The sequence below is a fragment of the Pseudoliparis swirei genome, chromosome 24 (assembly GCF_029220125.1).
Source record: "Pseudoliparis swirei isolate HS2019 ecotype Mariana Trench chromosome 24, NWPU_hadal_v1, whole genome shotgun sequence".
Taxonomy (NCBI): domain Eukaryota; kingdom Metazoa; phylum Chordata; class Actinopteri; order Perciformes; family Liparidae; genus Pseudoliparis; species Pseudoliparis swirei.
In genome coordinates, this window is record NC_079411.1 from 8,576,120 (window position 1) to 8,594,474 (window position 18,355).

Consider the following 18,355-nt stretch of genomic DNA (forward strand, 5'->3'; position numbering starts at 1 on the left):
ACTTTGGGATAGCACTATGGAGTGAACAGTGAATGACAACATTTTCCATTGTGTATTTGAAAATACACAGATAAGTGATGCACTCAAAGTTCACAACAGGACCTTTGTACAGGTCAATTGTCATTGGAGAGGGAGAATTGTGACCAGGAATGTAATAATTCAGATAAAAGGCAAATATTAGACAAGTCTAAGATTCTGTCTGCTCACATCTCCGAACTGACCCAAAAGAGCTTCCCCGGCAAATACAACTTTTAAAGGTTGTCTCCAATTAAAAATGAACAAAAGAATATCTTGGGGAAAAAACTGCCAGTCCAAAGGAAGAGGATCACACAATTAAATGAATATAACTATGTTTTTCCATTTAAACACTGTAAGGCTATACAAGACCAAAACACAGACACACACACACACACACACACACACACAGTTGTACACATATGGACTTGGACACCCCTGAACCTATATTCTCATATGTTAAAACATTACCATAACTTTCTAGCACACACATGAACACACACATAAAATAACAAACTTTACAAGGGGAGTATTGGAATTTACAATGGAAACCAAATGTCCATCCTCCCGCCTTCTCGCTTTCAAACACACACACAGACACACATACAGCGAGAGATCCATGAAGTCCATCTGTCACCTCAGAAAACAGATGGTTCATGGCTCTCTCTTTACTCTCTTTAGTCACCCCTCCGTAAAAAAAAATCAAAGCCGACAGCGGAAACAACTCGCAGGAAAGTGTGTGAAAGCGGACAGGGAAAAGGTTTCTTACAGAGGAAATGTCAACTGTGTATAAATACAGTTTAAGACATTGTTGTAATGGTAACCAGAAGATGATGGTGGGAATAAAAACAGTTCGGGCCCCGTTGTGGCCTTCATGTAATATTTTTGCAATTTTCCATGACATTCATGATCCAAATGAGACTGTTTTGTTCCTTTTAACAATTATGAATGGGTTAGTGAATGAAATTCCTGACTTCCTTGAGTTGATTACATGGCTCAGACTGAAAGACCAACAGAGGTGAAGAGAGAGAAAAGAGCAGCAACAGATGCATGTGAAACAGAACCGAATTAAAACCGAAGTAAAACAAACAAACACACACACACACACCTTGTGTTTCTTCTTGCGGCGATGTGGGAAGGCCTTGCTTGGTTTTTTATGGGTTTTGCTGGTCGTGGAGCCCATGTCTCGATTAATGAGGACACACACACATATTCACACACACATACTTTAAAATCCCGTCAGTTCTCTCTCTCACACACTGATTCTCTCCCTTTATCACCAATGGAAAACAAACTCTCTCGCTCGGCCCTCCTGCTGAATGTGACGCCCTCTTTCTTACACTGACTTCCACTCCTCCCACTCTATACCTGTTCTCCACGCAGTCCTCACGCCTGAATACTGTACGATGGAGGAATGCGATTTATGTATGCACCACATTGTTCTTATCATTGTTTTTATCTCCCTTTCTCTTATTCCCAATCAGTCATTTACACAAACGTCTGGTGTCTCAGCATTTCAGTCATCCCTCTCTTGTCTTTACTCATATCCTGTCTTACTTTTTCTATTTAAAGTTTATGTTAAAATAACATTATTCAGTCAAATTACTCAGTCTGTGGGGGTAAAAGAAAGTTTTTTTGTGACATTTTCTTTCCAACTAGCACAAATTTACGTTTTACAACACTAAAGACAAAAACACAAGACATAAAGATATTTTTGTATTCAGAGTAGTACTTTCTCCCACCACAAAAACCTTTGAACATTTTAAAAGAGGATTTGCCATTTGTAAATTAACTTATATGTCTTGATTTCAAAACATTCAATACTTATTGTAACAGAGAAAAGTGGAAAAGAGAATTCAAAAGGAAAGATAAAAAGCACCTGTAATACTTAAATAATCCATAATTTCAAAATACTTTTTTTAGTGTTAACATTTGAATTATACTCCCATACGGAGTTTCAGGGTGTTAAACTCTTTCATGTATGGTTGTGAACATATGAAACACTCACAAAGTGCACATATTAAATGTGCTAAAAACGTTAAAACCAGCGGGGGTTTTCAGAGTTAAATATACGTCTACAGATAATCCTAGACACCCAAACTAAAGCCCAACTCATTTCGCTAAACCGAAGCCACACCCAAAGCCCACCCACAAGGGGAAAATGTGACGTTTATATTCACCAGTCACCTTTCAAGTGTGTAGGACAGATTAGATAACATTGGTATTCATGCTTTTGATAACAACAGACACACACACAAACACACACACACACACACACGCATAATGTCAGACATGCATTTCAAAGAGCTTCAGGGCTTGAACTGCAGCTGCTACATTCCTCCACTCCTCCCTACCTTCTCCTCGTCACTCCTCCTTCACCTTCACTTTTTCCACCGGGCCATCCATCTAATCAATACCCTCTCGGAAGGCTCCTGCACTGTAACCCTATGAAAGCTCTCGCTCAGCTGATCTTTCCATTACAATCCCATGCTTAGACAATATGCTGCTGGTAAATATCCACAGAAATGGAGCATTTATCTGTATACACAAAACCATTGTAGTCAGGCTCCGATTCAAAACGCTGATGCTGAGAGTTATATCTCAGTTAATCACATTATACTGTCCATGTGCAGGGTTTTTCCTGGTGGTAAAAGCTTATTGAACAGATAATTCACTGCTTTCCCTCAAAGAGAGACATGCAGGCAAGTCATACAGTATCTTTCCTGTACTTCTCACACACTCACTGAGGAAAAGTGTATGTAAGTTTGTGTGTGTGTGTCTGTGTCTCAGGTACATTTGTATTATCTTCAAAGTAAGAATAAAAGGCAGTTTCTTAGTATCATTTGTACGTTTTATCAGTGAAGGGTCACCTTGTAGGTGTGTGTTATTGCTGTCTTTGTCACCACAAGTAAAGATAATGATTTGGACTACATGGGTCAAATTCCAGGTTTTATAATTTGCTTTTTTGTGTACAATCCCCTGGGGGTCTCACTGACTAAAGGCATTAGGCTCCATAAATATACAATCGCTGGTCTCAGTAATCAGACAGCTAATATTTACTGATCAGCCTATCCATAGACCTCTGTGAGTGACCCACCTTGGCGCCGGAATTGGTCAATAAAAAGTCATCAGCTGGTAAGTTAATAGCTCACTACAGAATTATGCAGGTAAAAAAACACCAACATCTTTTTATATATATACAACCACCCCAAAAGAGGAAATGATATCATTCAGCCAAAAGAAGTGTAAGAAGTGTATTAATGAAATGAATGAATAAGTGTTATATATATATATTTATCAGCTCATACCTTGTAAAAACATCTTACTGGTATTGTAAGTGTTTGAGCTACAGAGCTGCTGAGCCACACATGAGAGAGCAAGCCGAGTAAAGCTCTTGCCAAGTAGGTTAATTCTACGCATGCACGCACGCACGCACGCACACACACACACCAGCACATCAATGTAACATGGCAGCAAGATGCCTCTCCTTGCTGCCTCCTAAAAACAGCCCTCCATATGCATGTCAACCAGCAACTTAAAAAGCAACACCACTATAAAACCAATAGTGTGATATGAGCGATGCTTTAATTATAGTCTATAGACTGTGGGTGCTTTGAAAATGGAGTGATGTTACAGCAGAAGAAAGGGACCCATCCCCACTAAATGATCCACCTTATTTACCAGAAAAACTTTTATTATTTTTATTTTGTAGCTACTGCTTCCAACATGTTTTAATTTCAACAGCAAAACTAGAAGAATCCCCTCATTAAAGCTGCACAATACATTAGCATGCTAACTAGCCTGCAGGTGTAAAAGGCATAGCAAGGATACATTAAAAGTGTGAAATCCCCACATTTCCTCCCAGCTCACTTTTGATGTTTTAAAATCGGTCTCATTTGCGATCCATCTAACAGAATGAGGGGTTGTATATCTGTGTGCAAAGCAGACATGCTGCCACAGATCATGTCAATAGTCTGAAGCTGTCCCGTTATTAATGTTAATAGCTAATGGCCATCTTTAATGTGGAATCCGTGTGTGCTTATGCCAAGACATTGTCGGACACCGTCGTTTTCTCTGGCCCTCTCCCAAATTTGCAGACAGACGGATTGTTTAGCCGAATGTCGTCTTTCAACCGCTGGCTGTCGAGGTGGTGCCCAGCGAATAATGTGGGCTACGTAGACAACTGGAAGACTTTCTGGGGAAAGCCTGATCTGATGAGGAGAGACGGCATCCATCCCACGTTGGACGGAGCGCGTCTCATTTCTGCAAATATGACCAAGTTGATCAACGGACAGCCATATCTGTGACAACGCAAGGTTCATGTCAGAAAGCAGAAACAGAGTAGCCCCACGCCCCTGTCATCCCTGTCACCCAGTGTCCCCCATAGCACATCCCTCCCCCGGAGCCTCCACCCCCTCTCACCCAGTCCCTCCCAGAGCTCCATAGAGACTGTGTCTGTCCCACGGCCACTTAAACTTAAATTAATTATATCAAAAGAAAGCAGAAGAGGAATCGTACACAATAACCTTATACAAGTTAACACCATTATTTCAGCAGTGCAACAAAACAGGACTATTAAATGTGGTCTCCTAAATATTAGATCTCTGTCATCTAAAGCTGTGTTACTAAATGATTTAATATCAGATAATCACATTGATTTATGTTGTCTACCTGAAACCTGGCTGAGTCATGAAGAATATGTCTGCCTAAATGAATCGACTCCTCCAAGTCATATTAATACTCACATTCCTTGAGGCACCGGTCGAGGAGGTGGAGTAGCAGCCATCTTTGAATCGAGCCTATTAATAAATCCTAAACCTAAATTAAACTACAACTCATTTGAAAGCCTTGTTCTTTGTCTTTCACATCCAACCTGGAAAACACTACAGCCAATTCTATTTGTGATTCTGTACCGGCCACCAGGTCCATATTCAGAGTTTATATCTGAATTCTCAGAATTTATATCAAGTTTGGTTCTTAAAACTGATAAAGTTATGATTGTAGGAGATTTTAATATTCATGTGGATGTTGATAATGATTGCCTTAGTGCTGCATTCATCTCATTGTTGGACTCGATTGGCTTCTGTCAGAGAGTACAGAAACCCACTCACAGCTTTGGCCACACGCTTGATCTTGTTCTTACTTATGGCGTTGACATTGAGCATTTGAACGTCTTCCCACAGAATCCTCTTCTGTCAGACCACAACCTCATAACTTTTGAATTTATACTACCGGAGTGTACACCGTTAGTCAAAGGTTTCTACACCAGATGTCTAACTGATAGTGCTGTAGCTAAATTTAAAGAAGCGATTCCTTCTGCATTTGATTCAATACCACGTCTCAATATAACAGAGGACTCCTGGTCTAACTTTAGTCCGTCCCAGATTGATCATCTTGTTGATAGTGCCACAGGCTCACTGAGAATGACACTGGACTCGATAGCCCCTCTGAAGAAGAAGACAGTGAGGAAGAGGAGGTTTGCTCCCTGGTATAACCCTCAGACCCGCAAACTGAAGCAAACGTCATGAAAGCTTGAAAGCATATGGCGTTCAACTAATCTGGAAGAATCCCGCTTAGTTTGGCGAGATAGTCTTAAAACTTATAAGAAGGCCCTCCGTAATGCCAGAGCAGCCTATTACTCATCAGTAATAGAGAAAAATAAGAACAACCCCATGTTTCTCTTTAGCACTGTAGCCAGGCTGACAGTGAGTCACATCACTCCTGCACTAGCTGCTCTGCACTGGCTCCCAGTAAAATCAAGAATCACTTTTAAAATTCTTCTCTTAACGTACAAAGCCTTGATTGGTGATGCACCATCATATCTTAAGGAGCTTGTAGTACCATATTGCCCCACTAGAGAGCTGCGCTCACTAAATGCGGGACTACTTGTAGTTCCTAGAGTCTTAAAAAGTAGAATGGGAGCCAGAGCCTTTAGTTATCAAGCTCCTCTTTTATGGAACCAGCTTCCAATTTCAGTCCGGGAGGCAGAGACAGTCACCTCATTTAAGAGCAGACTTAAGACTTTCCTCTTTGACAGAGCTTATAGTTAGGGCTGAATCAGGTTCACCTGGTCCAGCCCCTTGATATGCTGCTAAAGGCTTATAGCTGCGGGGGCGTTTTAGATGCACTGAGCACCTATCTCCTCTTTTTTCTCTCCTTAGGGATGAATTTTCATCTCTCAATCACACGTTACTAACTCTGCTTTCTCCCCGGAGTCCTTTTGACTTCACGTCTCATGGGGTCATCGGACCCTATGAGACGACATAGATTCTATCTGCCTGATGGATCATCGAGGTCTGGGTCGTGGAATTCCTGCTACCGACTACGCCACTGTCCTGTTGAGACTCCGCCCACTGTTGAGACTCCGCCCACTCCTCCTCCCTACCGCCATCTGCCTGATGGATCGTGGAGGTCTCCATCGTGGAATATGCCTACTATGACACTCTGTCATATTCATTGAATGTATTTTAACTCTAAATCTGTCCTTCTGTACACATTACATCTATTGCACCTGTCCATCCTGGAGAGGGATCCTCCTCTGTTGCTCTCCTGAAGGTTTCTTCCCTTTTTTCCCCCCTGAAGGGTTATTTGGGAGTTTTTCCTGATCCGATGCGAGGTTTTGGGGCAGGGATGTCTACAGATTGTAAAGCACTCCGAGACAAATTTGTAATTTGTGAAATTGGGCTATACAAATAAACTGAATTGAATTGAATTGAATCTTCCAATCAGACGATGTCCATTTTGATGTGTCCTTGGCAAGACCCACCCACGGTGGGAATAGGGTTAGTTACTCCTGAAGTGCAGGTGGCTCCTTGCATGGTATCCCCTCTCATCAGTGTATGAATCGGTGTGATTGGGTGAATGATGTTATGTAGTGTTAAAGCGCTTTGAGTGGTCGGAAGGCTAGAAAAGATCAACACAAGTTCAGTCCAAGTACCATCTAACAAGCTAAGTGGACTGTTGTCTTTACCCAAGTCTCACAATACTCAAGCAGTTAGCTCTCACTGCTACCAATATGTAAAGTCTAGAGTCTGTCCTGGGAAGTAGGTTTTGGATTGTTTCCTGAAAAATTAGTCACTGACCCGGCATATTTGCAGTGCAAATGTTGGAATGTGCACACTACTGAAACCCGCTTTGACAAAACATCACCACTAAAAGCAACACTAGATTATTGCCATTTTTTCACAGTGTGATATTTCTCTGCATTGTAAAAATGTGCACATCATGACAACGAGTAAAACATCTGTTCCCCTTCGTAAAGAACAGTAAATAAAGAATGGAAGCTTTCACTCCACCACCAGTGGCGTGAGTGTGTTTTGTCTGTTTGGTAAACATAGAAATAAGTTGAGTATACCTCAGTGAAGAGTTGTTGGATGACTATAGCCAGAGCCTCCACTCTCTTATTCCCCTGGACGAGAAGCTTCCTAAGCTGGTTGATGGCCTGGTTCTTCTTCTCTGCCAGTTCTTTGCTCTGGTTCTGTTTGGCAGTGACCATCCGGTCCGCCACAACAGTCCCAGCTGCACCATGCTTGGAAGCATTAAGTAGGCGAGATGCTGTTTTGAAGCTGGATCTTGAACCGGTTTTTGCTTTGAACCGAAGACCAGAGGTTCCAATTGTGCCTGAGCCAGTGTTAGTGGTATCAAGGGCCGGCACATGGAAAACTGCCGTCAATGGTGCATTAGCATTCACCACATCTGGAACCTATAGCAAGAAAAAATACCACATATCTTCTTTATCAAAGACACCAATCAGAAGAATTGATAATAAGGGAAATATATTATTTCATAGGTAAACAAATTATTCTGAACGACTGGTCTTAAGATAAATCCAAATACAATTGTATTCTACTGATGTCCACACTCAAGCAATCCGTTGAGAAAATACATCCTTTTTAAATGCTAAGCCACATCTTGAGACAAAGTCTTGTTAACACAAGAAGAAGATAATTTATAGAAATACAGATATAAAGATGAGAAAAATAGCCATAATATTATAAACAAATATGCATTTAGCTACTTTCTATGGCTCACTTAATAATGTATTAAACTTGTATCCATTTAAAAAATGCCTGTGAAACTATAGAACTTGTTAGCATGAACATTGTCAGTTTATTTGACCTAAACTCACATGAAGACAAACAAACATTGAAACTGCATTTTTTTCATCTACGTAATTGTGGCAGCTGTCGCTAATTTGGAGTGTGGCAGCTGTCGCTAATTTGGCCTCGGCTGCTGGTGATTTGCAATCAGTCAGCAGCCGAGGCCACGCGCATAAAAGCTCTCAGTGGAGAGTGGAGCGGGTGGGTGAGCAGAGGCGCAGGTTTTGCGGTCTGTTTGGGTGTGTGCGCTGCTGAATAAAAGATGTCTCTCGACCAAACCTCGTGGTTCCGGGCTGATTCTTGGTGCTGGGGGGGGAAACCCACGGGTAACGGACGCGGTCTTGTTACACTGGAGCCCAACGTGGGGCCCCCGGAAACCCAGCACCTGGAAGGGATGGAGCCTGGGAAACCAGAGGAGGAGCTGATGAGCAGCTTGGGCCAGATACTGGCCCGAATTGAGGAGATGGGGCAGGCACAGGTGGAGGAGAACCGCTTGTTTCTCAAGACCCTCCAAAACCCGCCGGCGCTGTGGCAGACTCCCGTTCCCCGTGACCCACAGCCGACCCCCGAGGCCCGGGAGCCGTCGGAGCTGCCGACCCCCGAGGTCCAGGAGCCATCGGAGCTGCCGAACCCCGAGGTCCAGGAGCCGTTGGAGCAGCCGACCTCCGAGGTCCAGGACCCGTTGGAGCCCCAGTACCAGTCGGAGCTGCCGACCTCCGAGGTCCAGGAGCCGTCGGAGCTGCCGACCCCCAAGGTCCCGGAGCCGTCGGAGCTGCCGACCTCCGAGGCCCAGGACCTGCCAACCTCCGAGCCCCAGGACCCGTCGGTGGAAGGGAGTAGGTTAGGCCGGATGGAGCCCCGGCCTAAATCTGGTGGTGGGGAGTGTGGCAGCTGTCGCTAATTTGGCCTCAGCTGCTGGTGATTTGCAATCAGTCAGCAGCCGAGGCCACGCGCATAAAAGCTCTCAGTGGAGAGTGGAGCGGGAGGGTGAGCAAAGGCGCAGGTTTTGCGGTCTGTTTGGGTGTGTGTGCTGCTGAATAAAAGATGTCTCTCGACCAAACCTCGTGGTTCCGGGCTGATCCTTGGTGCTGGGGGGGAAACCCACGGGTAACGGACGCGGTCTTGTTACAGTAATATTTAAAAAATCTGGCACATCTTGTCTCGAAAAGATGCAGAAAAACTGGTTCACATGTTTGTTACTTCTAGACTTGATTACTGCAATTCTTTATTAATTATAATTATATTATAATTAATTACTGGCATACCATATGTGCCAATCGCAGGGAGTTCACCGGGATGCCAGCCTCACACCCGCAATCTGAGCTTGAGGTCTAGTATAGAGTATCTTTCTCAAGCGCTATACAAATCGTATCATTAAATGTCTTTTAGCAATCGCATACGTCGCAGCATTGGGCATCCTCTAATGGAATCACATTTGTTGCAGCACCACTCAGCGATTTGTTAAGGGGGAATCGCATTTAATGCAGCAGCAACAGCATCATGGGGGACCATTCTGTCAGTTCCACGTAGAATGCCCTCTCGACCTTCCCCATGCATCGCATAGATACATCTATTCTTCGGACTCGACCCATTCCTTTTAGCGTGCCTCAATCCCTTACCAGTCATGCTTTAACCAGAGTTTCGCTACTACTCCATGTTACCATATCTACTATTATCGCATCTGAAGTCTCAAATATCATGTTTGCCCACATTTCGATGCATGCATATACTGGTGGTGGTGCTCAAACTGCGGCTATCAAGGTTACCGCTGACCATTAGCCATTTCCGGCATCAACATCGCAAGCAGGCCATTGTTGGCTTAAAAATCATGCTCAGGCCAGTAGTCATCGTGGTGCTTGTCATGTTTAACTCATCATGGTAAATCGCAGATTCTAATCACTTAACCTCAAAGTTCTGTCATGCTCATTCTTATGTCAATCTCTTGGCAGCTCATGCCATCATTCGCCACCGGCTCATTCCGGTTCGGTGAGTAAACATTTTTTTGGGGGTCCAAGCGCCAAAGACTTTGAGACTTCATCATTGCATATCATCTGTTAACAATAAACATTGTCCTTTCTTCATCTAACTGGTCTCTCCCTGATTGAAATGGAGCTATAGCGCAAGTTCAGACAGGACCATAAGATAAGATAAGATATTCCTTTATTAGTCCCTCAGTGGGGAAATTACAGGATCACAGTAGTATAGCTCACTGATAAACGAATAATAAAATAGAAACAAGTAATATAATAAGCATTAAAAAAGAAAACATCAGTAGAATATAATAAGCATTAAAAACAGTAGAATATATGTACAGACTGAATAAAAAGTATATATATATATAGATAGATAGATAGATAGATAGATATATACTTTATTAATCCCCAAGGGGATTTTGTCAGTCCAGCAACACACAAGAACAAAAAAAAAACCAAAACACAAAATATAGGAGAAGGGTTAGATCTGGGAAAACTGTTGTGAGAGCCTAGCCCACCCGCCGGGCAGGAATGTTCTCTCTTCTCTCTGTGGCAGCGGAGGCGGAGAGAGAAGGAGACGCCTGAGTACCTCTACCTGTCTGGGGTGGGTGGTGGAGGTGGTCCGGGTCCCAGTTTCTGGGACCTCTTCTTTCCACCAGACTCCTCCCCCCACCTGTCCCAGGTGCTCAGCAGCTGGCCGCCTAATGGAGCCAGCAAAGCTAACCAGTAAGTTAACTGTGGCGCTGGTGCCACCAGCCGCTGTTGCTGCCCAGCAGACAGCAGCACACAGAGTGCAGCACACTGGCGACATAGACCATAATCGTTAAAGCACACAACGCTCTCGCTGAAAGATCGGCAGGAAAAAGAGGTACATCATCTCCTCCTTTCTTGTCAGTTCGTTGTTGATGGGCAGTTCAGTTCAGAGTCAGTAGCCGATGGAGTGTCCCAGGTACTCTCCTCCACCATGTCCACCACCACCACCCCACACCACCCAGAGGTGTAGGAGGCACCACCCTCTCGTCCACCCCACACTCTCTGGTCTTCTTGGGCTCAGCGTCCCACTTGGTTCCTCATCACCACCCTTACCAAGTCACTCACCACTGCCCTGTACTCCTCCCTTCCCGCCCAATCATCAGAGTACACCCGCAGATGTCAGAGAGTACTCACAGAGAGTGTAGAGAGCATGAAACTACGTCACTGGACAGAAGGGTGAGGTGGGGAGACAGAACAGTTTCCACTGGGATCCACCAACTGCAACATCACACACTGTGTCAGTCCCAGCCCCATTCTCCAGATTGAGGAGATGGGCCTGGGTAGTATGTGCATCCAGGAGATGGTGGTGACCAGCAGCTCACCACTCACAGGCAGCAATGCACAGTGGCTAGATGGGAAGACACTTTGTAAGTCACACTAGTGCCAGTTGAGACAACCATCCAGGTGGCACTGAGCTCTGGTAAGCAGCCACATATAGGTGATGGGACAGGTACAATGGGCGGCCAAGAGTCAGGCAAATGCCAGAGGTCCAAGCGCTGAGCGGCCGCTCCAGCACCTCACCACGTGGGAGGGCAGGGCCACCCCCATCAGCATGGAGGGGGCATGGTGCGGACTTTGGGACGGACGCCAGATGGTGTTCCACTTGGGACAGGGGGGACCAGGCGACGTCTTCCACACGACTGACTTCGACTCCAGAGCTGGGCTGAGGAGGTCTTTAGGACCCTGCGACAGCTGGGTGGCACCTGGTAGCTCCCCAGGGAGGGACCCTTCAGCTGCTGCAGCTCTGACTCTGGTCGTCACAGAGAGAGGGGAGGTGGGTGTCCTGGCGTTATTGAGGGCACAGAGAGGGGAGGGGTGTGCAGAGAGGGGGAGAGGAGGTTGGGAGGAGGTGTGGGGGGGAGAGGGGGAGGGAGGTGGGAAGAGGAGGTGACGGGAGGAGAGGCTGAGGACCTCGGAGGGGAGCCCTGGCTGTCTCTGCCCCTCACAGATCCTCTTGTTCTCCCTGTCAGCCCCCTCTCACTGTGCTGCTTCCTGATCTCTGCCCTCCCTAGGCTTCCCTCCCTTCAGCTTCCAGCTGAGTTTCAGCTCTGGCTTGGCTCCTGAGCCCCTCCTCTCCAGAACCTTCTTCAGCTTGCTCTTCACCTTCAGGGCTTCAGCTTGTGCAGCAGCTCTGTAGCAGCTTTCAGGCTGATCAGAGCTTGGGGCAGGGGATGCACAGTCCGTGTGATGGGATGGTGTGATGTTGGGTCAGCAGGTCCTCAGTCCCCTTGATGTCTGGTGGTGTGTAGTCCGAACTTGATGTATTCCCAGATGCAGTCGGTCATACATCCGTCTCCGTCAGCCCCACCTCCCACAGTCCACTAGAGACCAGAGGAGTCCACCTGACAAGAGACAACCGCCTCAAGACCACCTCCTCACAAGACTGGTGTACACCAGATTCAGTAGGTCATGATCAGCTGGGGAGGGGGGCAGGAGGCCAGGCGTTCTGGCGACCAGCAGTGGTCTCCTTAGTATTAGCATACAGCCAGTTAAGCGCCAGAGTCCAGAGTTTGTATGTTCCTAGTTTGATGGTTATCCAGTGTATGGCCTAGCAGAGCAGTAACAGTGATGGTGTGGTTAAGCACAGGCTGATGATTCAGCAGAGCAGACATAGTGGAGTGGATAGAGTGTCCACACGCCAGCTGATGGGCGTGAACACACGCGCACCAAATATGGTGGCCCAAAGTCGCGACATAGTAACAAGAGGCCCCCGTGGCTTTTCGCAAAATGTTCAATGTCAGGGCCGCCGCCAGTTCACAGCGCTCTTCTGCACGCCGGCTTCACGTGGCACCTGTCAGGGTGGCGCCACTTCACATTCCTCTCCTTCCTCGGTCCGTGCTGCCTCAGCGCTGCACTCCAGTCTCCCTCGGGCAAAGAGACTGCTCACTAGAGAGGTGAAGGCAGCTAATCCGCCCGAGCCAATGCCTCAGTGAAGCACAGCCCAAGTCTCAACCCAAGACCCGGGCAGCGAGCTCGGTCATCCGCTTTAGCGCTCTCAGCCGCTCAGACCATCGACGGCGCGGCCCGGATCATCCTCAGTTTAGCCCTCCGCTTTCACAGCCTCCAGCGGCCAGCCGAGCTCTCACGTGAGCGAGGCAGGATCACAGGTCTTTCTCCAGGCTTCCGCCGCAGAAGCGCTGAGCTGCTGGTGAAGAAGAGCCACAGGCCCCAGTTCGATGGTATAAGTTCACCAGCAGACCGTCCGACAAGAACAACTGTTAACAGTAGAAGTAAAAAAGAAGAAAAAATGGTCCCAGTGTCCAACAAATTAAGAAACAAAACGGAGAGAAGAGAAAGAAAAAAAAAAGAAAAAAGAAAAAAAAAAAAAATAAAATGAGTATATAAACAAAAGTACTTCAGCATATTGCACATGTTGTTGCACCAGGTAGTGGTAGAGTGATAAAGTGATAAACTGCTGAGTGACCAAGTTCAGTTTGGTTGTGAAGTGGCCTACCGGGAGCTCAGCCGGTTGTGTAGCCTAACCGCAGCGGGAAGAAAGGACTTGCGGTACCTCTCCCTCAGACACGCGGGATGAATCAGCCGGTGACCGAAGGAGCTGTGCAGCGCTACCAGAGTGTCCTGCATGGGGTGGGAGGCGTGGCTCATCATGGACGACAGCCGTCATCATCCTCCTGTCCCCACCACTTCCACGGTATCCAGAGGACGCCCAGCACGCTGCTGGCCTTCTTTATCAGCTTGTCCATTCTCCTCCTGTCAGCTGCAGTGATGCTGCTGCACCAGAAGACCACTCCGTAGAAGATGGCTGATGCCACCACAGAGTCGAAGAAGGTCTTCAGGAGTGCACCCTGCACCCCGAAGACCTCAGTCTCCTCAGCAGAAAGAGTCTGCTCTGTCCCTTTTATAAAGTGCATGTATGTGGTCGGACCAGTCCAGTTTGTTGTTCAAGTGAACACCCAGGTACTTATAAGATTTGACGATCTCAATGTCTAGTCCCTGGATGCTCACGGTACCGGAGGAGCGTTTCCGGCGGAAGTCCACCACCAGCTCCTTGGTTTTACTGGAGTTAATCTGGAGGCGGTTCCGCTGGCACCATCCTAAAGTCCTGGTTTAGCTCTCTGTATTCCCTGTCATCATCGGCGGAAATGAGGCCGACGATTGCAGAGTCATCGGAGAACTTTTGCAGGTGGCAGTTAGCAGAGTTGTGGTTGAAGTCCGATGTGTAGATGGAGAAGAGGAATGGAGCCAGAACGGTTCCTTGTGGGGCTCCTGTGCTGCAGGACACCGATCTGACTCGCACCCGTATCCGCACATACTGAGGACGGTTGGTGAGGTAGTCCAGGATCCATGCGGTCAGGTGGTGGTCCACTCCGCTCTGCTCCAGCTTGTCCCTCAGAAGCAAAGGCTGTATGGTGTTGAAGGCACTGGAGAAGTCGTAGAACATGACTCTCACAGTGCTTCCAGCCTTTCCAGGTGAGAGAGGCATCTTTGTAGCAGGAAGATGACGCGTCATCCACCCGATGCCAGATTGGTAGGCGAACTGGAGTGGGTCCAGGGATGAACTCACCAGAGGGCGGAGATGGGCAAGGACCAGCCTCTCCAGGGTCTTCATGAGGTGGGCTGTCAATGCCACCGGCCGGTAGCTATTGAGGTCCTTGGGCGCGGGGTCTTTGGTACCGGTACCACGCAGGACATCTTCCATAGCTGTGGTACTTTCCCAGCCTCAAGCTCAAGTTGAAGATGTGCTCCGCTATCCCGCACAGCTGGTCTGCAGGATTTGAGAAGCCTTGAGCTGATGCCGTCTGGACCCGTGGCCTTCCTCACTTTGATCCTCCTCAGTTCCCTTCTCACCTGGGTAAGGGACACTCTGGGGGTGGGTTGCTGTGAGGTGTTGGAGTGGGTTGCTGGTTGTGGAATGCTGTGTATGAGAGGTGTGAAGGGAGCCGAGTGTGCTGGAAGAAGGTGAGGGAGACGGAGAGGGGGCAGTGGTCCACAGGGGTGCAGATGATGGGGTTGCAGCAGCCGGGAGGTCTGGTTGGGGGAGTGGTGGGTGGCGGTCAAATCTATTAAAAATAAGTTCAAGTCGTTCACCCACTTTTGGTCCCCTCAGGCTGTTGGTTGGGCCCCTTGAACCCAGAAATGGCTTTGAGGCCCTTCCAGACACCGACGGTGTTCCTCTGCTGCAGCTGGTCCTCTATCTTCGTCCTGTAGACATCCTTCCCCTCCCTGATCTTCATCCTCAGCTCCCTCTGCACAGTCTTCAGCTCCTCTTTGTTGCCAGATCTAAAAGCCCTCTTTTTCTCCTTGAGGAGGGCCTTTATCTCTGGGGAAATCCAGGGTTTGCCGTTTGAGAAGCACCGTACAGTCCTGGTGGGTACGGTGTTCTCCACACAGAAGTTGATGTAGTCCGTGATGCAGTCGGTGAGACCGTCGATGTCTTCCCCATGGGCATCACTGAATACTTCCCACACAGTTGTTTCGAAACAGTCCTTCAGAGCCTCCTCGGCTCCATCGGTCCATCGTCTAACTGTGCAGGTCACAGCTGGCTGCTTCTGTGCACGAGTGGTGTACACAGGCAGGAGGTGCACCAGGTTGTGATCAGATCGGCCCAGGGGAGGGAGTGGTGATGATGAGTATGCCTCCTTGGTGTTGGCATAGAGAAGATCCAGTGTCTTATTGTCTCTGGTGTGGCATTTGACATACTGGGTGAATGTGGGCAGAGTGGAGGACGGAGGGCATGATTAAAGTCCCCAGAGAGAAGGAGGAGAGCATTGGGGTGCTGTGTCAGCAGCCTGCTGGTCGCCGAGTGGATGACGTCACAGGCCGCTTCAGCGTCAGCAGAGGGGGGGACATACGCAGCCACCATGATAACGTGCGAGAATTCCCTTGGCAGATAGTGTGGCCTCATGCTAACAGCTAGCAGCTCAATGTCCGTGTGCAGGTCTGCTCTTTAACAGTGATGTGCCCAGAGTTACACCATCTATCATTCACAAACACTGCCAGTCCTCCTCCCTTCCTCTTACCGCTCTCCGTTGTCCTGTCCGCCCGTATGATGTGGAACCCGTCGAGTGCAGCGTGCGTGTCCGGAGTTAGCTCTGTTAGCCACGTCTCCGTGAACACCACGAGGCTACACTCCGGTATTCCCTCTGATGGCGAGTCAGCGCCGCTAGCTCGTCCATCTTGTTAGGAGAGACCTCACGTTTCCCATGATGATGGAGGGTAGAACGGGTTTGTAGCGTCTTTTCCTGGCGCGACGTTCCGCCCCCGCACGGCTTCCCCGTTTCTTCCTCCTCAGCTCACGGGGAACATAGGGTCTTTCCTCGGCAGTAGCACCGCCGAGTCCCGCAATGCCATCAGCTGGTCCTCGTAAATAACTGGACCGTGGTTGCGTGCTGGGTCCCCAAACACGGAGGTGAAAATAGCGATTAACAGCAGATAGACCACGACAAGCTCGACGTGTCCAGCTGCCATACTGCACCGTTAAACTGTAACTAGTAGCAGGGGAAAAAAAAGTGACAAGAAATAACGAGGAAAAAACACATAATATACTAAAACTAAGTTGTGAGCAGGAGCTACTGTGAAAGGCAGCCACGCGTGCAGCGCCGGAAGAAAACACCTCATGTCTGCCATTTATCCCTCATTTGTCTGCTAATCATTTCTCACACATGCTCACTCATTGTTTACTCCCTGTCATCGGCGCCGTCAATCATGACACCAGCTGCGCAGATCAGCTGGTCCACTCTATCCAATAAGCACAGGGAAACAATGACATGGCGAGCAAATCCGCTCGCTACTTTCTCATTCAAATAGGATTGTCTCTCTTCCTTTAGTTCATTCAGGGTGCTTTTACGCACCCCTCCACCTTCCCATCTCCACCCAGTCTTCACAGATCCATCAGCTTCAACTCATCATTCCATCAGCTCATCAGCCACCATCAGGTCTGGACTCCACGTTGCTGATCGGGGCAGTCGGCCCTCAATTACAAATCTCCCCGTAGAGTCCAAACGCCAAAGACTCTGAGACTTTATTTTTATTGCATATCCTCTAACAATAAACATTAGAATTTTTTCATCTAAGTGGTCTGTTCCTGATTGAAATAAAATAAACTGAATTTAATTGAAAGAATGAGAGAACATCTTGTGGATTATTTGAATACCAAAAGCCAAGGGGCGGTGTCAACGCGGCTGGCTGAGTGTCTTTAAAAAGATCTCCCGGGGCCAAGTCTGCAGTGTGCATTTTCTACCTGTGAGGCGAGACTACTGACTACTTGGATCCTGCTAAGTATCTTCTTTAAACTAGTTTTATCTGCTAAAGTTACTGTTGTATTTGTTGTTTAAAGCTGCTGGATTGTTAGTCTGTCCTGTTAGAGAGGTGTGTCCTGTGTTCCGACACCTGAATCTTCACTGATTGGACGAGCGATCGTCACCTGGTTTCTATTGAGTGTCATTTGAATACCAAAAGCCAAGGGGCGGTGTCAACGCGGCTGGAGGTAATTGGCACTAACTTGGGCTCATAACCGGGTGGGGTTTCAGGCGTCAGCTGTGACTCAGCAGGACAAAGACATGACTCTTCCGGAGTCAAGACTCGGAGGACAAAGACATAGGAGTCTTCCGTTGGAGTCAAGACTCGGAGGACAAAGACATAGGAGTCTTCCGTTGGAGTCAAGACTCGGAGGACAAAGACATAGGAGTCTTCCGTTGGAGTCAAGACTCGGAGGACAAAGACATAGGAGTCTTCCGTTGGAGTCAAGACTCGGAGGACAAAGACATAGGAGTCTTCCGTTGGAGTCAAGACTCGAGGACAAAGACATAGGAGTCTTCCATTGGAGTCAAGACTGAGGACAAAGACATAGGAGTCTTCCGTGGAGTCTTCGGGGCTGAGTATTTCCCATTTTTGAATATGTGTGTCTTTTCCATACCTGTGCGTATCTCTACTAGTAGTTACTAGGACTCGCCTCATTCATGTACCCCGAACCCTACCGTTAGTTACTATAGGACTCATTCCATTCATGTACCCCTCTGTTATCCTTCCTACCCGTTCTACTCACACCCAGCACCTGGTCACAGGAGGCCTCTGGAACTGTCAGTCAGCCAACCGCAAGGCCGACTTCATCTCTGGCTTTGCCTTGGAGCAGTCGTTGACTTCCTGGCTCTCACTGAGACCTGGATCACAGCAGACAACACGTCTACCCGGCTGCACTCTCCTCTGCCTTCTCCTTTAGCCACACACCCAGACCCTCTGGTCGGGGTGGAGGTACAGGTTTACTCATCTCACCCA

General features: G+C 47.6%; 1 protein-coding gene across 1 annotated transcript in view; it reads right to left on the reverse strand.

Annotated features, from left to right (window-relative positions):
- LOC130189799 (microtubule-associated tumor suppressor 1 homolog A-like) overlaps nucleotides 1-18,355 on the reverse strand; it is a 44,144-nt gene that overhangs the window by 8,396 nt on the left and 17,393 nt on the right. Inside the window, exon 5 of the mRNA XM_056408738.1 lies at nucleotides 7,370-7,717. Coding sequence (XP_056264713.1) covers nucleotides 7,370-7,717 — 348 coding nt within the window. The remainder of the gene's footprint in view (nucleotides 1-7,369; nucleotides 7,718-18,355) is intronic.